Consider the following 26,123-nt stretch of genomic DNA (forward strand, 5'->3'; position numbering starts at 1 on the left):
TGGTTAAAGGGAGATTTCAGACTAACATCAGGAAGCATTTCTTTACACTGAGTTGTGGACACATGGAACAAACTACGTAATTTTGTAGGTGAGGGTTATACTTTAGAGACTTTCAAGTCTAAGCTCGATAGTTATTTCAACACACTCTATGAATAAGAATTTGGCAAGCTTTGTTGGACCAAATGACGTGTTCTTGTCAAAAACTTTCTAAAGTTCTAATGTTCTAACTTCCTAACTTATGATTTCCTTAATGTTTAAAAATTTTTCCAACACCCATCTTGAATGCACTCAACATCTGAGTCTCCACGGATCTCTTGGGTGGAAAATTCAGATTTCAAATTCAATTATTTACCACATGCGCAATGAAACCTGACAGGTTTGACACAGCATTGTGGGCCAAAGGGCCTGTATTGTGCTGTAGGTTTTCTATGTTTCTGATATGAGAGGGCATAATGTTAAGGTGATTGGAGGAATATGTAGGGGGGGGGTAGTTTGTTTACACAGAGAGTGGTGGGTGTGTGGAACGTGCTTCCAGGGATGGCAGCTGAGGCATAAGAGACTCTTAGACACATGGATGAAAGAAAAATGGAAGGCAATGTGGGAGGAAAGGGTTAAATTGATCTTTAAGTGGGTTAAAAGGTTGGCACAGCATTGTGGGCTGAAGGGCCTGTACTATGCTATACTATACTGTTCCATGTTGTCGATATTTATTCATTATCTACTTATTATTATTTAGTTTTTTTTCCTTTGTATTTGCATGGTTTGTTGCTTTTTGCACATTGGTTGTTTGCCCACCTTTGCTGTACGTGGTTTTTCATTCTTTCTATTGTGTGTGTTTCTTTGTATTTCCTGTGAATGCCTGCAAGAAAATGAACCTCTGGATTGAATACGGTGACTTATACTGTATGTACTTTGATAATAGATTTACTTTGAACTGTGCTCTCTATCCCGTGCTCTGTGCTCTATGGTCTAGGATGGGGTGGCAATCCTACGGAAAAGCCTGGGAATCTGACTTCCCTCTTACCTCCACAATTCATGATCTTCCGGACGGACGTTGTGGACAAGATGTTCCGGCTCCTCAGGAAGTCAGCGATCTGCCCTCCGATCGGAACAACAATGGTCATCACCATGTGCGGCACTGCTGACAGCATTCCCACCTGCCGGAAAACCATCCAACATCCTCTCACAGGCACTGACCAATCACTTATTCAGCAAGTGCTTGCACGTGGGTTTACATTGTTAATGGCAACAGTTAGGCAAACTGTTGTATCACTCCTCAAATCTTTAAAGGTTTAAGTTCAATCGTCATTCAACCACAGATGGGTATACAGGTAAATGCAACAGTATTCTTTCAGGGCCAAGGTGCAAAGCACTGCACCGTCACACAGAACACATATACCTACAATAGCACCTACAGTCACAAAAAAAACTAATCAGTCCTGTGTTTTAATGGAATCAGAGAGGTTCTCAGTCCATCTTATCTATCACAGAACCTATTGATTTCAATATTACCTGATTTCAAGGGTCAAACTATGAGGTATTGCCTGAAATTCCCTGGAACTCAGAGGGGAGATCTGATCAAAGGGTATTGAAGATCAATGGAATTGTTTCTAGAACTTGGGTGCCGTTAGCAAACACACACACACAGCACTGCAGGAACTCAGCAGGTCAGGCAGCTTTGATGGATGGGGATAAACAGTCGACATTTGGGAGACCTCTCATCAGGAATGAATGAAGATGTCCACCCCGGACATTCTCTCTTCTCCACTCTCCCATCAGGTAGAACATTCAAAAACCTGAAAGCTCGTACCACCAGGCTCAAAAACAGCTTCTATCCCACTGTTATAGACCCACACCACCAGGTGCAGGAACAGGTATTGCCCTTCAATGGTCAGGCTCTTGAACCAGAGGGGATAACTTCACTCAACTTCACTCATTCCATCACTGAGCTGTTCCCACAACCTATGGACTCGCTCTTAAGGACTCTTCATCTCATGTTTTCGATATTTATTGCTTACTGCTTATTATTATTACTATTTTCAGTTATTTTTGCACACTGATTAGTACTCAAGTTAGTGCATTTTTATTGATTCTATTATGGTTATTATTCTATTATGCCTACAAGAAAATGAACCTCAGGGTTATACATGGTGACATATATGTACTTTGATAATAAGTTTACTTTGAACTTTGAAGAGAACTCTTGTACAATGCAATGGTCTCTTGATCTCACAATCTACCTCTTGCACTTTATTGTCTGCCTGTATTACACTTTCTGTTACACTTTATTCTGCATTCTGTTACTGTTTTACATTGTTCTACCTCAATACACTGTGTGATGATCTGATCTGTACGAACAGCATGCAAGACAAGTTTTCACTGTATCTCGGTACATCTGACAATAATAAACCAATTTACCAATTCCAATCTGTGGAATCTTTTGTGTCCATTATTTGCTGTTAACATGCAGAACACGGCAGAGGTTTGGAACTCTCTCCCACTAACTTAGGGGGGGAGCGCACTGTATTGTAGTAGTTAGTATAATGCTATCACAACACCAGCAACCCAGGTTCAAATCCCACCTCTGTCTGTAAGGAGTTTGTACATTCGCCCCATGACCTCATGGCATTTTTCTTGGCTATCCAGTTTCCTCCCACATTACAAAAATGTATGAGTTAGTATGTTAATTGTTCACACGGCTGTAATTTGTGCATGGCAGGGTGGAGATACATCTTGACCAAAGGTGGTGCAAGGTGCTCCTTTCCTTCGCTAGCCTGAAGCACCTGCTTAGCAACCCCCCACCCGCCACCAGACAGGGTCACGAGAAGCTATAGGAGCAGCTGACGGATGGTCGAATGAGCAGCTGGTGCAGATCACAAGTCCTGGTTATGCGACCACTGACACCAGGCGGACAATCTCTGAAGAGTTTTGATAATGGCTGGGGTCACCATCTTGTAAAGACACCGCCCAGAGGAAGGCAATGGCAAACCACTTCCGTAGAAAAAATTGTCAAGAACAATCATGGTCATGGTGATGGATAGACCATGATCACCCACGCCATACAACACGGCGCGTAATGATGATGATGGGTGTAATTGGGCAGCGCAGGCTCACTGGGCCAGAAGGGCCTGTTACCGTGCTGTACCTCAGAATCAGATAAATGGATGGATGGATAGATAGACAGACAGACAAACAGCAGTAACTGATTCCTGGTTACAGAGTCTTACAGCATAGAAACAGATCCTTCAGCTCAACTGCGTTGCCCAACGAGCTCGCCCCATCTCCCTACGTTTGGCTGAGAGCCCTCAGAACCCCTCTTATTCATGTACTGTACTAACCCAGAGCGACACACACAATCTGCTAGAGGAGCTCAGAGTGTCAAACAACATTGGTGAGAGGAAGTAAATTGTCCTCAGTTCTGGTTAGGAGTTTTGCCTGGAACGTTGATAATTTCTTTCCTACGCAGACGCTGCTCGATCCACTAAATAACCTCCAGCAGATTGGGTATTCCTTCAGGTTCCAGCATCTGCAGCCTCTCATGTCAGCTGGTCAGGCAGTAATGGTCCCATCTACCCTGAAGAAGTTTCTTCACCTTTCTTTTCCAGAGCTGATGAAAGGTCAAGGCTGAAACGTCGACTGTATCAATTGTTCTGGTCACGATGAAGGGTGTTCATCCACGTCACACTCCATTTCCCTCCACCGATGCTGCCTGGCATGTCAAGTTCCTCCAGGAGATCATTTTTTGCCAGTTCTTTGAAAGAGTTCTCAATTTAACCCTTTCAGATGTGCTCCAGTTTTCTCCCTTACGAAGATTTGATCAGGAAAAAGGTAGTGAGCTCAGTGACATGGTACCATAACAACCTTTCCCTCAATGCCAATAAAACAATAGACACTGACTTCAAGAAGTGTGGATGGTGCACATTTTTCTGTCTACTTCAATGGTATTGAGTTTGAGAAGGTTGAGAGCTTCAAGTTCTTTGGAGTGAACATCACTAAGAGCTGATCCAACCGCATAGACACCATGGCCAAGAAAGCTCACCAACACCTCTAACTCCCCCTTTATCGCTCATCAATTTTTATTGATGCACCACAGAGAGCTTCACATCCAGATGCATCACGGCTTGGTACATCAACCGCTCTGCCTTGAAACTGCAGAGTTGTGGACACAGCTCAGCACATCACAGGAAACAGTCTCTCCTCCATGGACTCTGTCTACACTTCTCCCTGTCTAGGTAAAGCAGCCAAGACAATCAACGAGCCTACCTGCTGCAGACATACTCAAAAACATGCAAGCTCGTTACCTGCAAGAACAAATCTACCCCATTGTTATAAGACTATCGAATGGTTTCTCAGCACAATGAGATGGACTGTTGACCTCACAATCTATCTCGCTAAGGCCTTGCACCTTAGAGTGTGCGTGCTCTACACTTCCTCTGTAGCTGTTACACTTTATTCTGCATTCTGTTATTGCTTTAGCTTGCTTTCCCTCAATGCACTGTGTAATGATCTGATCTGTGTGGAAGCCATGCAAAACAAAGATTTTCACATACCTTGGTACATGTGACAATAATGATAATAAGTTCCTGTTGAGTTTGCTCACACCACTCTCTCAGAAAGTGTATGGCGGATCACACAACTTGATACAGAGAAATTCTACTCCTACTTCTCTATTGTTTGCTGCCCGATCCCCTTGACTGTGTCTTTATATCTAACTCTACCGCACTGGAAAAGCTTCACCTCACGTAATCCGTCAAAACCCTTCGTGACTACTGAAGACTTCTCTCTTTATAATCCTTCACCCATTAAAGGAAACAACTTCAATCACTTTAAAGGCAGCTCTCCAAAAAAAAGGCCAGAATGCTCCTTTATGAGACCATGAGACATAGGAGAATAATTAGGCCATTCAGCCCATCAACTCTGCTCTGCCATTCCATCATGGCCAATTTATTATTCCTCTCAACGCCATTCCTCTGCCTTCTCCCTGTAATCTTTGACACCCTGACTAATCAAGGACGTATCATCCTCCTCTTTAAATATACCCAATGACTTGGCAATGAATTTCACAGATTCACTGTCCTCTGCCTAAAAAATCCTCATCTCTGCTTGAAATGGATGCCTCTCTATTCTGAGACTGTGTCCTCTGGTCATAGACACTCTCACTATAGAAAACATTCTCCAATTTGACCTTTCAATATTTGACAGGTTTCAGTCAGATTCTCCCCTCATTCTTCTAAACTTCAGCGAGTACAGGCTCAGAGCCATCAAACACACCTCAAGCATGAACAATGTTATTCCCCGGATCGTTCTTGTAACCTCCCCTGGATACTCTGCGATGCCAGAACGTCCTTTCTGAGATAAGAGGCACCAAGACTGCTCACAATACTCCTAATGTGGTCCGACTAATGCCTTATAAATGACCCAGCAAGAATATTCTCCTTCCTTTCCTCCCCTCTATTCACTCACACAGCCCCCGCATTAATTCATTAACCTGCTGCCAGGCGAGATATCTCGTCATATTTTCCCTCTCCGTGATTGATATTTCATTGCCTATTGTTTATTGTTATGCTGGGTGTTTAAGGCTGCTCTTTCCATAGTCCTGGGCTTTCTGTTTAATTACATCTCTCACAGTCATCCTGTCATGTGTGTGATAATATTATCGCTTGGAACTGTACCGGCCCAGTGTGACGGGAAGTTAGAATAATGAAGGGTTTTTAATGAAACAGATTTCTGTGGTGTTATTGGGTCCTCTTCCGATCAGATACCAGATGAGTTCAATGCTTTTATTAATTTAACTTTACCTGTCATTGGATATAATATTCCAGATGAATCTTTGGCCAGAATTCTAACCCACTCTTTCTGTTCACAGACAAGCACCTGCCTGCCCACCATCAAGGGCGTATGTACAGAAAGGTGCTGGAAGAGGGCCAGTGACTCTGTGAAAAATCCCACCCCACCATGCCAGGACCACCAGACTCAAAAACTATTTCTTCCCCCAAGCAGTAAGGCTGGTCATCACCTCTGCTCCCGAACCCACCACTTCTCTATTATATCCTGTCAGCCTACCACCGCATACAATCAATCTATGTATATAAACTATCCAATGTAATTATATTTATTGTTTTTTTAGTTATTGTGTTCACTGTCTTTTGTGATTTTTGTACTGCATCAGATCCAGTGTAACAATTGTTTCGTTAATTGAAATGTGGGGGAGGGAGGGAGGGAGGAGGGGGGAAGGAGCAGGGTAGGGAGGGGGAAGGAGGAGGAAGGGGCAGGAGGGGGGGAGGGGGAAGGGTGTCGGAGGGGGAAGGAGGGGGAGGGTGGAGGGAGAGGGGAGAAGGGAAGGGAAAGGAAGCGGGGGAAGGAGAGGGAGAGGGGGAAGGATGGCGAGAGAGAAATGGACCAACAGATAAAGAAACTGTGTGTGAGTGAGACAGCAATAGGGGTTACAGAGAGAGACAAAGAAATGGAGAAAGGGAAAAACAATAAGGAGGGAAAGGGAGGGGGAGATGAGGAGAAAAGAAGCGAGACATTGATGGAAAAAGCAGAACAGAAACTAAAAGAGAGAAGAGATCATGAGAAATGACAGTTTTGGCTGCTAATGTTCGAAGTGTTCCGAAGTCGGAGAAGGCATGACAGAAATATAATTCCAAAAGGTAGACATCCTGATAGGAGCCAGTATGGAACTTCATTGCCCAAGCTGGGATCACTATTGCTGAGTGTCAACGGTTGACCCCTTTGACTCTGAATACGACTCTCAAGGTCTTCGCTGTGTGTCCCTGGGACCAGGGCTGATGGTGTAAGATCAAGCAGTGTGGTCCAGGCAACACGTGAGACCCTGCCACAAGATGCCTGTTTGCAGCCACCCGGGAGAGAGGCGTCAGAGTCGGTGCGGGAGGGGTGTGGAGGAGTATCCATATTGGTGTCACTGGTGCTGCCCTCCAGTCTTCGCTCGGCAGAAGACAAGGTGTGGTGTTTGACTGCAGACTGCTGCAACATTCATGGACTCTGGGGCTTGGACTATATACTTATTTTTGTGTGACTGTAATTTACTGCTGTCTTACAGTATGTCTGCTTTACAGTATGTGTCTTGTTCTGTTGATACTGTGTTTTTCACCTTGGCCTCAGAGTAACACATTTTTGTTTGGCTGCATTCATGTGTGGTTGAATGACAATTAAACTTGAACTTGATCAGGAAGGAGGTACAGGAGCCTCAGGACACATTTTCTCGTGTTCTAGATATCTATTGCTTATTTATTTATTTGTTTTTTTTTTATCTCTTTTGTAGTTGCAGTTTGTTGCCTTTTGCACAGTGGTAGTTTGCGTGTCTTGCTTTGTGCAATTTTCCATTGATTGTATTGTGTTTCTTTTATTACTGTCAATGCCTACAAGAAAATTAATCTCAAGGCTCTATGTGGTGACGTGTACTTTGATAATGAGTTTACTTTTGAACTTTGAGACCATATCCCACAGAGTAAATCCAAAGGAGGGAGAGTGAGGGATTTTTGTTAGCTTACCTTGCTGATGGGAAAGCCGAAGACTTCCTCAAAGTAGGCAGGCTGGCTGATGAGCAACAGGTAGAAGGTCCAACTGCGGCAGAAATTGGCCACGATGATAGCGTACACTGGCATGGAGGTGAAGAAGTTCAGCCACGGTGTCCTGAACTTCTGTGTGGGGGTCAGACACAGGTACCATCGTCACAACCTTCTGGGAATCCTGCACAAGAACTACCAAATCCCTTTGCACCACTGACTTTTGAATTTTCTTTCCGTTTAGAAAGTTACACCTTTATTTCTTTCTACCGTAGTGCATGAACATACCGTTCGATACATTATATTCCATCTGCCATTCTGTGTCTATTCTCCCAATCTGTCCCAGTCCTTCTGCACACTCCCTGCTTCCTGAACACTACCTGCCTCTCCACAAAGCCGTCAATTCCGACATTGACATAGAACGTGAAAAGAACTGCTTACAACACTGACCCCTATGGGACTCCACTAGAAAAAGGCAGCCAACCAGAAAAGGCCCCCTTTATTCCCATTCTTTCCCTCTTGCCAATCAGCCAGTCTTCTATCCATGGCAGTAAACAGTCCTGGAACATCTGGACAGCGGAGATGCATACATCATGATGCTCTTCATTGACCACAGCTCAGCATTCATAGAAACCATAGAAAAACTACAGCACAGAAACAGGCCTTTTGGCCCTTCTTGGCTGTGCCGAACCATTTTCTGCCTAGTCCCACTGACCTGCACACGGACCATATCCCTCCATACACCTCCCATCCATGTATCTGTCCAATTTATTCTTAAATGATAAAAAAGAACCCGCATTTACCACCTCGTCTGGCAGCTCATTCCACACTCCCACCACTCTCTGTGTGAAGAAGCCCCCCACTAATGTTCCCTTTAAACTTTTCCCCCCTCACCCTTAACCCATGTCCTCTGGTTTTTTTCTCCCCTTACCTCAGTGGAAAAAGCCTGCTTGTATTCACTCTATCTATACCCATCATAATTTTATATACCTCTATCAAATCTCCCCTCATTCTTCTACGCTCCAGGGAATAAAGTCCTAACCTATTCAACCTTTCTCTGTAACTGAGTTTCTCAAGTCCCGGCAACATCCTTGTAAACCTTCTCTGCACTCTTTCAACCTTATTTATATCCTTCCTGTAACTTGGTGACCAAAACTGAACACAATACTCCAGATTCAGCCTCACCAATGCCTTATACAACCTCATCATAACATTCCAGGCTCTTATACTCAATACTTTGATTAATAAAGGCCAACGTACCAAAAGGTCTCTTTATGACCCTATCAATACTATTATCCCCTCAAAACTTACTAATAAGCTTCAAGACTTCAGCCTCAATGCCCCCTTGTGCAATTAGATCCTGGATTTCCTCATTTGCACACCCCAATAGTTTGGATTGGAAACATCATCTCCTCTACAATCTCCATCAGCACAGGTACACCACAAGGCCATGCGGTTAACCCCTGCTCTACTTGCTTTATACTTAGGACTGTGTGGCTAACCACAGCTCCAATGCCATATTCAAATTTGCTGACAACCCCACTGTTGTGGGCCAAATCAAAGGTGCTGATGAATCAGCATACAGGAGGGAGATTGAAAATCTGACCAAGTGGTGCCACAGCAACAACCTCTCACTCGATGTCAGCAGGACCAACGAGTTGATTATTGACTTCAGGAGAAGGAAACCAGAGATTCATGAACGGGGGGGGGGGGGGATCAGAGGTGGAGAGGTCAGCAACTTTAATTTCCTTGGTGTTATCTTTCCAGAGGATCTGTTCTGGGCCCAGCACACAAGTGTCATTACAAAGAAACCGTGACAGCGCCTCTATTTTCTCAGTCCTTTGCAAAGGTTCAGCATGTCATCTAAAATTTTGACAAGCCTCTGTAGATGTGTGGTGGAGAGTATATTGACTGGTTGCATCATGGCCTGGTATGGAAACACCATTGCCATTTGTACAGAAAAGCCTACATAAAGTAATGCATATGGCCCAGTCCATCACCGGTAAAGCCCACCCCACCCCCCACCATTAAGCACGTCGATACGGAGCGATGTCACAGGAAATCAATATCCATCATCAGGGACACCCACCATCCAGGCCATGCCCTCCTCTTACTGTTGCCATCAGGAAAAAGGTACAGAAGACTCAAGACCCACACCCCCAAGTTCAGGAACAGTTATTACCCCTCAACCACCAGCCTCTTGAACCGGAGGGGGGAACTGGACTCTCCCCCTCACTGACTTGCTTATTTATTTATTTTATTATTATTGTTATTTCTTTTGGTTGTTTATTTTTCACATTGGTTGCAGTTCGTCCTGTTGGGTGTGGTCTTTCATTGATTCTGTTGTGTTTCTTGCACTTATTGTGAATGCCCACAAGAAAAGAAATTTCAGGGTTGTATAGGGTGACATATATGTACATACTTAGATAATAAATTTGTTTTGAACTTTGAAATGGGAGCAAACTCAGAAACAGGAGGTTGAATGGGACTTGGGAGTCCTTGTGCATGATTCTGTAAAGGTTAACTTGCAGGCTGAGTCAGTGGTGAGGAAGGCAAATGCGATATTAGCATTCATTTCAAGGAGATTAGAATACAAAAGCAAGGATGTAATGCTGAGGCTTTCTAAGGCATTGGTCAGGCCACACTTGGAGTATTGTGAGCAGTTCTGGATCCCTTATCTAAGAGAAGATGTTCTGGCATTGGAGAGGGTCCAGAGGAGGTTCACAAGAATGATCCCAGTAATGAAAGTTTTAACGTACGAGGTGCGTTTGATGACACTGAGCCTGTACTTGCTGGAGTTTAGAAGAATAAGCAGTGACAGTGAAGCCTACTGAATATATAAAGGTCTAGACAGAGTGGATGTGGAGAGGATACCTCCTATAGCAGATCTAGACAGAGTGGATGTGGAAAAGATACCACCTATAGCGGGGGAATCTAGGGCCAGAGGGCACAGGGTTAGAATACAAGGTCGTCCCTTTAGAATAGAGTTGAGGAGGAATTTATTTAGCCAAAGTGTGATGAATCTATGGAATGATTGCCCCAGATGACTGTGGAGACCAAGTCATTGGGTATATTTAAAGCAGAGATTGATAGGTTCTTGATTAGTCAGGATTTCAAAGGTTACGGGGAGAAGGCATGAAAATGGGGTTGAGAAGGATAATAAATCAGCCATTATGGACTAGAGGAGCAGACTCGATGGCCCAAATGGCCTAACTCTACTCCTATGTCTTTTCCCTCTCGTGTGACCAGTGGCACTGCAGGTAGAATCTCTGTATCAAAGCTCCAGATGCGGACCTCTGGTGCTGTCTAAGTGGAGTCTGCATGCTCTCCCTGTGAGCCACTTGAATTCCTCTTGGCTGCTCTGCTTTCCACCCAGGTCCCAAAATGGGAGCCTTGGGAGGTCTGTTTGCTTACTGTTGGAGAATGCAATTGATCGGATTGTGCTGGTTACTAGCATGGATTTGATGGGCCAAGTAACCTCTCTCTATGTGATTGGAAAATATGAATGTCAGCTCATGACCCTTCAACTATCCACCATGGGACTGGCCTCCATATTGTTACCTCTCTGGGAAAAGGGGGTTCTCTGAATTCTTTAGTAACACAAAGTGATGGAGGAACTTAACAGGTCAGACAGTATCTGGGAAATGGATAGTCAATGTGTCAGGTCCAGAACCTTCATCAGAACTGGGGAAGAAAGAGGGAGGATATCCAGTGTAAAAAATGTGGAGGGAAGCAGTGGAGAAGGAGCTACAGAAGATAGGTGAATCCTGTAGAAGGGGGAATGATGGACCAGTAAGGGAGCGGGTGAATGGGAATGAAGTGAGAAGCCTGCGGAGGGGTAGGGGTTGATAGGTGGATGTGACAAAGTACGTATTACTCACTCTATACCCCTCCCACGTATCTACCAAAACTTCACTGAAATGTTGCATTTAACCCCACATCCACGACTTCCACTGGTAGCTCATTGCACACTAACACCACCCTCTGAGTGAATATGATCTCCCTCAGGTTCTCCTTAAATATTTCACCTTTCACCCTCAACCCATGACCTCAAGTTCTAGTCTCACCAAACGTCAGTGGAAAAAGGCTGCTTGCATTTACCCTATCTATACCCCTCATAATTTTGTAAACCTCTAACAAATCTCCCCTCATTCCCCTAAGCTCCAGGAGATAAAGTCCTAATTTAACTATATAACCATATAACAACTACAGCACGGAAACAGGCCATCTGGGCCCTTCTAGTCCGTGCCGAACTCTTACTCTCACCGAGTCCCACTGACCTGCACTCAGCCCATAACCCTCCATTCCCTTCCTGTCTATATAGCTGTCCAGTTTAACTTTAAATGACAACATCAAACCTGCCTCAACCACTTCTGCTGGAAGCTCATTCCACACAGCTACCATTCTCTGAGTAAAGAAGTTCCCCCTCATGTTACCCCTAAACTTTTGCCCCCTAACTCTCAACTCATGTCCCCTTGTTTGAATCTCCCCCATTCTCAATGGAAAAAGCCTATTCACATCAACTCTATCTGTCCCCCTCATAATTTTAAATACCTCTATCAAGTCCCCCTTCAACCTTCTACACTCCAAAGAATAAAGACCTAACTAATGCAATCTTTCCTTATAACTCAGGTCCTCAAGTCCCAGCAACATCCTTGTAAATTTTCTCTGTACTCTTTCAATCTTATCGGCATCTTTCCTACAGGTAGGTGCTTGCTGCAGTCTGACCTGGCTGGTATTGATGAGAGACGCCCTCTCCCCAATACTGCTCTCAATGTATGTTCTCTCTTCACTGGTTATAGTCGGATGCTTTGCCGGACTCTGGTAGGCGAGGAGCAGCCAAAATATGTACCAGATCATCCCAAACATACCTGGAAAATGGGAAAAGATAAAACTGGTTTATTAATGTCACGTGTAGTGTGAAGAACTTTGTCCTGCCTACCATCCATACAGATCATTTCATGACAACAGTGCACTGAGTTAGTATAAGGGAAATATCTCCAATAAAGTGATACCAAGTGAATGACATGTAATTATATGGAGAAAAAAAATAGTTTCAATATCCTACAATGCAGACACGAGGAAATCTGCAGATGCTGGAAATTCAAGCAACACATACAAAAAATGCTGGTGAATGCAGCAGGCCAGGCAGCATCTATAGGAAGAGATACAGTCGACATTTTAGGCCGGGACCCTTCGTCAGGACTAACTGAAAGAAGAGATAGTAAGAGATTTGAAAGTGGGAGATCCAAAATGATAGGAGGAGGGGGAGGGTGGATCTAAGAGCTGGAAAGTTGATTGGCAAAAGGGATACGAGGCTGGAGAAGGGAGAGAATCATGGGACAGGAAGCCTAGGGAGAGAGAGGAGGAGGGAGGGGAGCCTGGAGGGTGGAGAGCAGGCAAGGAGTTATAGTGAGAGGGACAGAAGGAGAAAAAAGAGAGAAAAAAGAGAGAGAAATAAAAGAAAAATTAAATAATAGATAGATAGATAAATAAATAAATAGATAGATAGATAGATGGATAGGTAGATAGATAAAGGATGGAGTGTGAAGGGGGGGTGGGGCATTAACTGAAGTTAGAGAAGTCAATGTTCATGCCATCAGGTTGGAGGCTACCCAGACGGAATATAAGGTGTTGTTCCTCCAACCTGAGTGTGGCTTCATCTTTACAGTAGAGGAGGCCGGGATAGACATATCAGAATGGGAATGGAACGTGGAATTAAAATGTGTGGCCACTGGGAGATCCTACTTTCTCTGGCAGACAGAGCGTAGGTGTTCAGCAAAGCGGTCTCCCAGTCTGCGTCGGGTCTCGCCAATATATAAAAGGCCACATTGGGAGCACCGGACGCAGTATATCACCCCAGCCGACTCACAGGTGAAGTGTCACCTCACCTGGAAGGACTGTCTGGGGCCCTGAAAGGTGGTAAGGGAGGAAGTGTAAGGGCATGTGTAGCACTTGTTCCGCTTACACGGATAAGTGCCAGGAGGGTGATCAGTGGGGAGGGATGGGGGGCACGAATGGACAAGGGAGTTGTGTAGGGAGCGATCCCTGCAGAAAGCAGAGAAAGGTGGGGAGGGAAAGATGTGCTTAGTGGTGGGATCCCGTTGGAGGTGGCGGAAGTAACGGAGAATTATATGTTGGACCCGGAGGCTGGTGGGGTGGTAGGTGAGGACCAGGGGAACCTTATTCCTAGTGGGGTGGCGGGAGGATGAGGTGAGAGCAGATGTGCGTGAAATGGGGGAGATGCGTTTGAGAGCAGATTTGATAGTGGAGGAAGGGAAGCCCCTTTCTTTAAAAAAGGAAGACATCTTCTTCATCCTGGAATGAAAAGCCTCATCCTGAGAGCAGATGAGGCAGAGACAGAGGAATTGCAAGAAGGGATGGTATTTTTGCAAGAGACAGGGTGGGAAGAGGAATAGTCCAGGTAGCTGTGAGAGTCAGTAGGCTTATAGTAGACATCAGTAGATAAGCTGTCTCCAGAGACAGAGACAGAAAGATCAAGGAAGGAGAGAGAGGTGTCGGAAATGGACCAGATAAACTTGAGGGGGGGGTGAAAGTTGGAGGCAAAGTTAATGAAGTCAACGAGCTCAGCAAGCGTGCAGGAAGCAGCGCCAATGCAGTCGTCGATGTAGCGAAGGAAAAGTGGGGGACAGATACCAGAATAGGTTGGTAACATAGATTGTTCCACAAAGCCAACAAAAAGGCAGGCATAGCTAGGACCCATATGGGTGCCCATAGCTACACCTTTAGTTTGGAGGAAGTGGGAGGAGCCAAAGGAAAAATTGTTAAGAGTAAGGACTAATTCCGCTAGACGGAGGAGAGAGGTGGTAGAGGGGAACTGGTTAGGTCTGGAACCCAAAAAGAAGCGTAGAGCTTTGAGACCTTCCTGGTGGGGGATGGAAGTATATAGGGACCGGACATCCATGGTGAAAATAAAGCAGTGGGAGCCAGGGAACTTAACATCATTGAAAAGATTCAGAGTGTGAGAAGTGTCATGAACATAGGTGAGAAGGGATTGAACAAGGGGGGATAAAACCGTGTCGAGGTATGCAGAAACAAGTTCGATGGGGCAGGAGCAAGCTGAGACAATGGGCAGGCAGGTTTGTGGATCTTGGGTAGGAGGTAGAAACGGGAAGTGCGAGGTGTGGGAACTATAAGGTTGGTAGCAGTGGATGGGAGATCCCCTGAGCGGATAAGGTTGGTGATGGTGTGGGAGACAATGGCCTGGTGCTCCTTAGTGGGGTCATGATCGAGGGGTAAATAAGAGGAGGTATCCGCAAGTTGTCGCTGGGCCTCAGCAAGGTAGAGGTCAGTACGCCAGACTACAACAGCCTACAATTTTACTCATAACCAAAAAGTTACCAACTGTCTCTTCAAAAGTTGCTTACACAGCAACTAAAATTTCCACCTTTCGAGTGGCTGAAGCTTCTGCCTGATGGGAGGGAGATAAGAGAGAACATCCAGAGTGGTGACATCTTTGATTATGTTGGCTGCTTTACTGAGGAAGTGAGAAGTGTAGACTGATCCCTTGGAGGGGAGGCTGGTTGCCGAGATGTGCTGAGGTGTGTCCACAACTCTCTGTAGTTTCCTGTGGTCACGTGCAGAGCAGTTGCCATACCAAGCTGTGATGTACCTGGACAGAATGCTTTCTATAGGACATGAACAAGAATTGGTGAGAGTCGAAGTCAATGTGCCAAATTCCCTCAGCCTTCTGAGGAAGTAGAGTCACTGTTGAGCTTTCTTGGCCATAATGTTAACATGGTTCTTCAGAAGTTAGTGGTTTTTCGAACTATATAAATTACTGCAGTTTTTCTGGTGAAGGTATTATTGAGGAAGGAGTTTTGGGCTTTAGACCCAGTGAGGGACTGACTTTTTATTTCCATCAGGACAGTGGCTAAAGAGGACGACAGCCCTTGGGGTTATATAAGAGTCTGAAATTGCTGGTGTGGAACATTCCTGTTTGACCTTCCACAGGGACCTCTGTCATCCCACAGGGACCTCTGTCATCTCACAGGGAATGTTTCAACGGTGGCATCCAGTCAACCTTACAGCATGGCTTTGACAACTGACAAGGACCTGACCCAGCTTCATGGCTGTCAGAGTGGGAAAATGGCTTTGAAATCTACAAAATTCATTGTGGTTACCCATTCCAACAACACCCCACAAAACTATGACCTCCTCAAGGGTTTCTGATTTTGGGGGACACCACTGAAAGCATTTCCCTTCTAGGTCAGACAGACAGACAGTGTTGGCCATGGCGGATTTGAAATATGGAAGAAAATGCTGAAATTGTATGGGTCAAGTAGGTTGGGATGGAGATGCCCATTTTGTGAGACTGTCATTGCCATTCCCCCTACACCCCACTCATCCACCTTGTGGAGTCTGAACTGAACTGGGATCATCTAATCAGAGCAACTGAATGTGGAGCAAATGACCTGCTAAACCAGAGACCGTCCTTTAGCCCTTTATTATGCAAAGTGCCAAATTGAAGCAATCTGTAATTTCATTAGGCTGTGTGTCTGAGTCACCTAGTTTGGCTTGTCAGGATCAGTATAGTTGAAAGAAACAAAGACGTGAGGGTGGGGGAGTAGAAACCATAGAACAATGTGTTGTAGCCCTGAACCAGAGCCAATAAAAAGGTGTTAAGGGCCAACCAGGTGATGTGCATCCAGTGACTACATCTGAAATGATGAACGAATATAAAAAGTGGACACTTCATTTGTGCTATCAGTGATAACTCCAGAGAATCACACCACGAGGAAGAAGCCCCATGCCGGGCTGGGAGAAGAAAGGATCGATCATATAGCCAACGGAGTTCCCCTGTTTCCGTGAAGTGGTCTGAGTGAGCATTGGTACAGAGGGAACTGTAGAATTCATGTCCTAAGTTATTGGTCCAGGGTCAACACAGCTCTGTTGTTGTTGTGCAGAGACAATAAAGTGTGAACGTCGATTAATTACAAATTGTGTAGAGAATTTCCTAAACTAGTTCCATTGACGAATGGTCTACAACAGACAGACAGGCAGATAGAGGGAAAGGAAAATAGGAAGATAGACTGGCGTAGATAGGTAGATCGATAGAGAGATTAATTTCAAGGATAGTAATATGAATTTTCCCACTCTGCCAGCCCTATACAAAGGTAACTGCTCTCAGCAACAAGGACTTAGACCCAAAGTCATAGGACACTACAGCACAGAAACAGGCCCTTCGACCCATCTAGTGTGTGCCAAGCTATTATTCTGGCTAGTTGTATTGACCTGCATAGAGCACTACAGCACAGAAATGGTCCTTTGGCCCATCTAGTGCATGCCTTCTGACCAGTGCCATTGACCCACACTTGACCAAAACCCTCCACACCCCTCCCATCCACGTACCTATCCGAACTTCTCTTATCATTGAAATTGAACTGAAACATTCAAATCGATTTGCAAACGCTTCAGAACTAGCAGCCGCTGGATTCTCCCGGGACTCACCGTAAACATAGAAAACAGAAGACCAGCCTTTGTATTGGACCAGCAACCCAGCCAGAGGCATTGCCACGACAGCCCCCGCGTAGGATCCTGAGGAAAACACATAGGAAAGGGTGAGAGCAAGGCCCAGGTCCGTGGAGAAATAACCATAGCGCGTAATCAATTACCCAAACAGGATCTGTGGGAAATCACTGTATCTCACAATCAATTACCTCAGCAGGATCAGTGGGAAATCATCGTTATCCCACAACCGATTACCCAAACAGGAACAGTGTGAAGCCACCGTACCACATGGGTCGATTGATTCTGAAAGTGGATGGACAGCGGGAGAGGGGAACATTCTCACCCCATCCATAAATTGACTAGATTAACGTCTCTCTTAGCCTGAATAGAAAGATACATAGATAGATTGATAGAAAGACAGAGAGAGACAGATACAGACGAATAGGAAGGCAGATAGAGGGGGGGGGAGGGAGAGAGGAAGAGAGAGATAAATGAGGAGATAGAAAGATAGATAAATACATACTTCTTCCGCCACTTCCTGAGCACTGCTCTGATAGAACAGAGTTACTGAGTCATCTAGCAATAAAGCACAGGCAATCCTATCTATGCCAACCATCTATTATCCCCATCACCGTACACCACTTCAAACCATGTCTTATAATGCTGTTTACATTGCAAACACATGCTGATATTTATACATTTATGCACATTTTAATCAATATCCATAATTCTGACTTTATTTTATATAATTCTTTACTCTTTATAATTGTTGGGTATTGTTGCATGTCACACCCTCCCCAACACACCACAGCAAGTTCCTGATACCTGTAAATGTATATGGTGAATAAAGTTGATCTTTGATCCAGTATCCATTTACACAAATCGCATTTACTGGCACTACTCACAGTCATCGAGTCATAGAGCACTACAGCAAAGAAGTAGGCCCTTTGGCCCATCTAGTCCATGCCTTCTGTCCTTCTGTCCAGTGCCATTGACCCACAGTTAGACCATATCCCTCCGTACCCCTCCCATCCATGTACTTATCCAAACTTCTCTTAAATGTTGAAATCGAACCTGCGTCCAACACTTCTGCTGAAGACTTGCTCCACACTCTCACCACTCTCTGAGTGAAGAAGATACCCCTCATGAAAAGGTTAATGTATAAGGAGCATTTAATGGTTCTAGGCCTGTACTCGCTGGAGTTTAGAATGATGAGGGGCGGATCTCTGTGAAACCTATTGAATATTGAAAGAGGAGAAAATCTGTAGATGCTGGAAGTCCAAGCAAAACACACAGAATGCTGGAGGAACTCAGCAGGCCAGGCAGCATCTTGGGAAAAAGAGTACAGATGACGTTTCAGGCCAAGGCCCTTCATCAGGACATCACAAAGAAATACTGAAAGGCCTAGGTAGAGTAGATGTGGAAAGGATGATTCTTGTAGTGGGGGAGTCTAGGAAGTCCTCCTCATCTCAGTTCTAAATGGACATCTCTCTATTCTGAGGCTGTGCTCTCAGCTCCTAGACTCCCCCACTATACTGTAGGAAGCATTCCCTCCACACCCACTCTATCTAGGCCTTTCCATATTCAATAGGTTTCAAGAAGGTCCCCCCTTATTCTTCTAAACTCCAGTGGGTACAATCCCAGAGTCATCAAATTCTCCTCATACACTAACACTTTCGTTCCTGGAATATCTCCACTAAATCTTCTTTTCACTCTGTCTGTGCTAAGGAAAACAGCCCCAGATACACAGATCCCTACCAAAGTTATACCCCACATCCCTGCCAGTGAAAACGCGTCCTTTCTCCTCACTAATGACATCAACAATCATGGTGCTCCTAGCATACAAAAAAAATCTCAAGGGATATTTGTCAAGAAATGTAGAGGACATTTGCCCCAAAAGCAGAGCAGTGGAGATGATTTAGCAGTGGATGATATTTTACTAATAAACTGCAAAAGAACACGCCATGAAGGGCCACAAAACAAGAAAGAACAGAATCTTAACCCAACAAGCAACAAGGTAACCAAAGTCCAGGAGCAACTAGTTGAGGCTGGCTGGTTCAATGAGTGAACAAAGGTCTGTGGCTGAGAGCTGGGTTTAAATAGGCTGCAGGTGATGAGGTGGAAGTGAGTGACAGGTGACTCTTGTTAGCTGGGTGGAGAATGGGAGGTGCCTTCTGTGCAATCTTACAATATTGATGTATAGTGGTACCTGAAGAATACAAGACTCTAAATGGTACACTGTTGTTTAAAAACGAAGAGCTGGGATAAAACGAGTAACTACAGATCATGAAAGGGAATTGCAGAGCTCTGTGGAGAGAGTTGGGAAGTTGCACATGGAGCATACAATAGAATACTACAGCACAATATACAGGTGTTTCAGCCCACACTGTTGTGCTGACCTATTAACCTCATCCAAGATCAAACAAACCCTGCCCTCCCACATAGCCACGGGACCACCATGGTAACATAGAGGTTAGCACAGCACCATTACATGTCGGGGTGTCCTGGAGTTTGGAGTTTAATTCCGGTACTGTCTGTAAGGAGTTTGTACGTTCTCCCCATGACCGCATGGGTTTCCTCTGGGTGCTCCAGCTTCCTCCCACAGTCCAAAAGTGTACAGGCTAGTAGGTTAATGGGTCATTATAAATTGTCCTGTGATTAGGCTAGGGTTAAGTTGATGGGTTTCTGGGTGGTCTGCTTGTTGGGCTGAGGGGCCTGTTCCACGCTGTATCTCTAAATGAGATATATAAATAATAGTAAATAGCCCTTCATTTTTTCATCCATGTAGCTATCTAAGAGTCTCTTAAATGCCCCTAATGTATCTACCTCTACCACTACTCCTAGCAGGGCATTACATTCACACACCACCCTGTGTAAAGAACTTACATGGGCAACACCCCCCATACTTTCCTCCATTCACCTTAAAATTATGCCTCTTTTCAATCCCCCTTGTATTAGCCATTGGACACTGATAATTATGCCCCCTTGTATTAGCCATTTCTGCCGCAGGTAAAAGGCTCTGGCTGTCCCACTCTATCTATATATCAACTTGTACATGTCTATCAGGTCACCCCCCCATCCCCTTCGCTCCATAGAGAAAAACCCTTTTCTAATGCTGTCTAAGAGAAGGTCAAAGGTCAAGACCTTTCAGTCCTGTACCACCATTCATTGGTGTCTTGTCTGAACCTTCACATCAAACCAACTCCCTCCATTACCACACATCCCTACATCTCAGCTGGATCGTAGCAGAATCATCACTGACATACGATGTGAAATTCGTTGCTTTGTGGCAGCAGTACAGTGCAATGCCTAAAATATACTATAAATTACAGTCAGAAATAGATATGAAGATATTCTTGCAAAAAGAAAGCAAGAATAATGAAGTTGTGTTCATGGGTTCACAGTCTGTTCCGAAATCTGATGGCAGAGAGGAAGAAGCTGTTGCTAAAAGATCGAGTGTCTTATGGATCCTGTACCTTCTCCTCCATGGTGGCAATGAGAGGGGGTCATGTGGGGGCCCTTAACGATGGATGCCACCTTCTTGAGCTATCGCCTGATGAAGATGACTTCGATGCTGGGGAGGCTGGTGCTCATGATGGAGCTGGCTGAGTTTACAACTTTCTGCAGCTTTTTCCGATCCTGTGCAGTGACCCCACCGTACCAGACAGTGATGCAACCAGTTAGAATTCTCTCCATGGTACATCTGCAGAAATCTGCTGGGGTCTTTGGGGACATACCAAGTCTCCTCGGACTCGCAATGACATATAGCCGTTGTTGTATCTTCTTTGTATTTGTACCGGTGTGTTGGGCCCAGGATAGATCTTCAGAGATGTTGACACCCAGGAATTTGAAACTGGGGCAGGAGGGGTTTGTTTCAACTCAGGTGTACAACAGATAGGACAAAGTTCTCTCAGCATTGTGAAAGAAAATATTAAACCTTTAAATTTCATCTCTCTGTAACATCATAGGAGTCTCATTGCTGACTGCTGATTAAATTGGAACTCACCCATTGTTAGATGTGCAATGGTTGTATTAAAAGCTTCCGTTTTGGAGCGATATTAATAAGTCTCCATAGCAACAGGCGGCCCTACCATCAGATACCGTTTACCAGGCAAACATTTACCTCATGTCTGCCAGTCGAGAACAGGGTGGAAATGAACAGTGCAGCTATGTTCTGTTGTCAGAGATTGCTGCAGAGAACTGGCTGTGGTGATAGCATCAAACTTCAAAGTAAATTTGTTATCTAAGTATATATGCATATTTCACCCTATACAACTATGAGATTCATTTTTGCGGGCATTCACAGTAAGTGCACAGAAATAACAGAACACAAGCGAAATAATAAATAAATAAATATTGAGAACATGAGATGAAGAGCCTTTGAAAGTGAGTCCATAGGTTGTAGGAACAGTTCAGTGTTGGGGTGAGTGAAGTTAACCTATTTACTGCAGGAGCCTGATGGTTGAGAGGAATAACTGCTCCTGAACCTGGTGGGGTGGGTCCTGAGGCTCCTGTACCTCCTTCCTGATGGCAGCAGTGAGAAGAGAGCATGGTCTGGATGGTGGGGACCCTCGATGATGGATGCTGCTCTCCTGTGACATGTAAATGTGCTCAATGGTGGGGAGGGCTTTACCTGTGATGGATTGGGCTGTATCTACTACTTTTGTAGGCATTCCCATTCAAGGGAATTGATATTTCCACACCAGGCCATGATGCAACCCATCAATATAGTCTCCACCACACATCTATAGAAGTTTATGAAAGTTTTAGATGGCATGTCAAATCTTCGCAAACTTCTAATAAAGTAGAGGCACTACTGTGCTTTCTTCAGATTGGCACTTTGTTGCAATAGCATTATTATCTGGCTAGTTATTTCCTGGTGGTTTGTAGCCACAGCAGTTGTTTCCCAGAGATTTTGTGCCATGGAGTGCAGACTGTCCGAGTCCCTTAACCTACTCGAGTGAGCAGCAGCTCCAGTTTGGCTTAAAAAGCACCAACCATGTCTATGTGGGTCTTTCTCCATCATCTTCCCGACGGAGAAGGTAGATGGAAATGCCTCTAGCACATGTGCCACCACCACCACTGATTAGAGCACATCCAGGCACCCGCCCTCAAATATGGAAATAAAATATAACACACACTTTACATGTGTACATCTGCTCGTCCAATCAGCCGATCATGTGGCAGCAACTCAATACATAAAAGCATGCAGACATGGTCAGGAGGTTCAGTTATTGTTCAGACCAAACATCAGATTGGGGAGTAAATGTGATCTAAGTGAGGTTGACTGTGGAATGGTTGTTGGTGCCAGACAGGGTGGTTTGAGTATCTCAGAAACTGCTAATCTCCTGGGATTTTCACACACAACAGTCTCTAAAGTTTACAGAGAATGGTGCAAGAAACAAAAAGCATCCAGTGAGTGGCAGTTCTGTGGGTGGAAACACCTTATTAATGAGGGAGTTCAGAGAAGGATAGTCAGACAGGTTGAAGCTGTCGGGGAGGCAACAGTAACTCAAATAACCATGTGTTACAACAACGGTGTGCAGAAGATCATCTCTGAATCCACAACACATCAAAGCTTGATGTGGATGGTGTCTAGCAGCAGATGAGCAGGAATATACACTCAGTGGTCAGTTTATCAGGTGGAGGAGGTTCACAGTAAAGTGTAGTTGGGGAAGGAATGCGGTGAATAAGAAAGTGGAAGTGGAGAATAAGAAAGAAAAGGCTGGATTATTGGATAAAGAAAGACCTTTTCTCGGTGACCTTTCCCAACACCACACCTCCACTCCTTCTGCATTAACCAGCACCTGAGCAGCTTGGCTTTGGAACCAAGACTCTCTCCTGCAGCAAACTCTCAGAGTCTCTTGGTTCACTTTCCCCAGGAGGAGGTAACCCCGATCCGCGTTGGGAACCAACACCACGGTGTCCAAAACCTGAAAGAGTTTTCCAGAGCAACAAACACAAAACGTTGGAGGAACTCAGCAGGTCGGGCAGCATCCGTGCAAATGAATAAAGTCAACTTTTCAGGATGAGAGCCTTTATCAGGATGGGAAAGGAAGGGGGAAGATGCTGGAAGCAGTACAAGCTAAAAGATTCCTTCTAGCTTGTCTTCCTTCCCCTCCTCTCACCTTCTTATTCCAGCATCTTCCCCCTTCCTTTCTGGTCCTGCTGAAGAGTCTCGGCCCAAAATGTTGACCCTTTATTCTCCTTCGTAGGTCAGATTCCATCTGTTCCTGCCTTTTCTATCACTTACCTGGTCTGTCCTATCATGTTCTAACGTCCTCCTCCTTCCCCCTCCCCCTCCCCCCACCACCTTATTCTGGCTTCTTCCCCTTTCCTTTCCATTCCTGATGAAGGGTCTCAGCCTGAGGCATTGACTGTTTACCCCCTTCCACAGATGCTGCCTGACCTGCTGAGTTCCTCCAACATTTTGTGTATGTTCCTCTGGAATTTCAGCATCTGCAGATTCTCTTGTGATTTTAGACTCTTCCAAAGGGTAGAGTCCCCCCTAATGTCCAGCTGCTAAGCCCATCACTGCCTGGGGAGGAACTAACAAAGGAGACACTGACCACAGAAAGAGATGGTGGCCAGCCGGCTTCTCTCCAAAGGCGGGGCCCACATGCTCCACAGTCCATGACATGCTGGGTAGGTAACTCCCTGTAAAAACAGCAACAAACATTAAGAACCGACGCACAGTTGTAATCAAAACAAACAGTACCGCTATGCCATCCCTGGCCCCGATGTACCCTTGGCAAGGAAGTTACAAACATCAGCAGACTCGAGGGAAAAAAGCTGCAGAGGGTTGTAAACGCAGCCAGCTCCATCATGGGGGCTACTCTCCCCACCATCATATTTTCCAAAGGCGATGCATCAAGAAGGACCCCACCACCCAGGACATGCCCTCTTCTCATTCCTACCATCAGAGAAGAGGTACAGGAACCTCAAGACATGCACTCAATGATTCAGGAATAGCTTCTTCCTTTTTCCTATCCAATTTCTGAACGGGCAATGAATCCATAGCACTAACTTACTACTTTTTTCCTCTCTTTTTGCACTCTGTATTCAATTTAATATTAGCTGTATAATTCTTACTGTAACTTATAGCTTTAGTATTTTGTATTGTAATGTTCCTGAGGTTGTCATTGCTGGGGTGAAGCGATGTAGAGACAAACTCCTGCTACCAATTAAATACTCCCAATGGCATGCATGTCCAGCTCCCGGTCTTCACATGTGGCTTAGCTACTAAACCCGGTGGAAACATTTCTACTGACAGGAGAAGGGACAAAGGCAGGTTACTGCTGCATTAAAACCAGTCGCTTCAGACAGATGGGGCTCGTCAGCCGTGGTTGGCAGCTCATCTAGGAGATGGGGAAGGAAAACTCTGATCTCAAGCCTCCACTGCCTTGTGCTAGACTCAGTAAACTCCAGGGAAAGTTCTGGAGCTGGAGTCCCTGAGGCAGTTCTACATGCAGTTCAACACTGGCTGGCAACTCCTGTGACACTGCGGATGCCAAACTGTATCGGTCAGTGCTGTTCCTTTGGACTCATCAGTGTGAAGAGAGGGAGCCTACTGCATGGGCAATTGCCTGCTCTCCATATCGCACTGCCCTGGCTTGTGTGTTATATAGACAGCCAGGACATGATGTCCATGGTGGACCATGACCAATGGAGCCTCACATGGCGATGCTCTACTGGCACAAAACAACAAACATTGATATTGAACCCAGTTCTGACTGACGTTGCCAGTGACCGAATCCAGAGCAACACACACAATCTGCTGGAGAAACAGTGGGTCGAGCAGAATCGGTGTGGGAGAGAAAAACTCTCTGGGGTCGAGACCCTGCGTCAGCACTGGGCAAGTTTTTATTTGAAACCCAGGATCAGGGTTCTAACCCAAAACGTGAACAATTCCACCCCCACCCCCAACTCCAGTCACCTCTCGAGCAGCTGAGTTCATCCAGCAAATGGTGAGTTGCTGCATTCAGAACCGTGGTATAACATCCTAGGCTTTGAGAATAGTTCTGGCAATGATATTCTTGAAGGCAGAACATAGGGTTATTGGTAGGATTCAAGCAGTGTGTAGGAACAGAGGGATTTGGGGTCCATGTCCACAGATCCCTCAAAGTTGCCATGCAAGTTGATAAGGTGATTAAGAAGGCATATGGTATGTTAGCCTTCATTACTCAGGGAATGAGTTCAAGAACTACGAGGTAATATTGCAGCTCTACAAAACCCTGCTTAGACCACACTTGTGTATTGTGCCCAGTTCTGGTCGCCTCATTATAGGACGGATGTGGAAGCTTTAGAGAGGGTGCAGAGGAAATTTGCCAGGATGCTGCCTGAATTAGAGAGCATGTCTTATGAGGTTAGGTTGAGTGAGCTAGAGCTGATCTCTTTGGAGAGAAAGACGATGAGAAGTGACTTGATAAAGGTGTGCAAGATAAGAGGCATAGATTGAGTGGGCAGCCTCCACAACCATCTGTGACAATGAATTCCACAGATTCACCACCCTCTACTGAAAGGAATTTCTCCTCATCTCTGTTCTAAATGGACATCCTGTTGTGGTCCGGTCCGTGAAGTCCGTATTCCGGTTCACAGTCTGGTCCATCGACCCTTGCTCCAGGTTTTCCTGTCTACCCTGTTTCTGTTCTTGTTGAGCTAATTGAGGCAGCTGATTCTCATTGGAGCTGGCTGCATAAATACCTCCAGAGACGAGGGCATGGCTGCTGGATTGTTCTTGTCCTTACTCCTTGTATCCCTTCCTCTGCCTTCTGTTCCCTTGCCTGAAGCCTTACCTTGTTTTGCCAGTAACTCTTGCCTTGCCTGAAGTTCTCGTTTTGCCTTGCATTGCCTGAAGCCTTGCCTTGTCTTGCTGGTAACTCTTGCCTCGTCTCGCCTGCAGTCTTGTCCTGGAGCCACCCCGTACCTAGCTCCCTTCCTGTCCCTTGCCTCCGCCAGGTAAGTCAGGCTGTCTTGCCATTACCCTGTGGTTGGTTCTGTCCCTTCCTGTCCCTAGCCTCTGTTGGGTAAGTCAGGCTGTCTTGTCATTACCCTGCGGTTGGTTCTGTCCCTTGCCTCCGTCGGGTGGAGATCTGCGCCCTGCCCAGGAGGAGATTCAAGTCT

The 26,123-nt window shown here is 45.3% G+C and overlaps 1 protein-coding gene across 1 annotated transcript in view; it reads right to left on the reverse strand.

Moving 5' to 3' along the window:
- slc17a8 (solute carrier family 17 member 8) overlaps positions 1–26,123 on the reverse strand; it is an 89,427-nt gene that overhangs the window by 18,846 nt on the left and 44,458 nt on the right. Inside the window, exons 5-9 of the mRNA XM_063057602.1 lie at positions 23,570–23,657; positions 17,001–17,087; positions 12,258–12,400; positions 7,515–7,664; positions 1,025–1,157 (exon numbers count right to left, since the gene is read on the reverse strand). Of these exons, the coding sequence (XP_062913672.1) occupies positions 1,025–1,157; positions 7,515–7,664; positions 12,258–12,400; positions 17,001–17,087; positions 23,570–23,657 (601 nt within the window). The remainder of the gene's footprint in view (positions 1–1,024; positions 1,158–7,514; positions 7,665–12,257; positions 12,401–17,000; positions 17,088–23,569; positions 23,658–26,123) is intronic.

Source organism: Mobula hypostoma, chromosome 9 (genome assembly GCF_963921235.1).
Source record: "Mobula hypostoma chromosome 9, sMobHyp1.1, whole genome shotgun sequence".
Lineage (NCBI taxonomy): Eukaryota > Metazoa > Chordata > Chondrichthyes > Myliobatiformes > Myliobatidae > Mobula > Mobula hypostoma.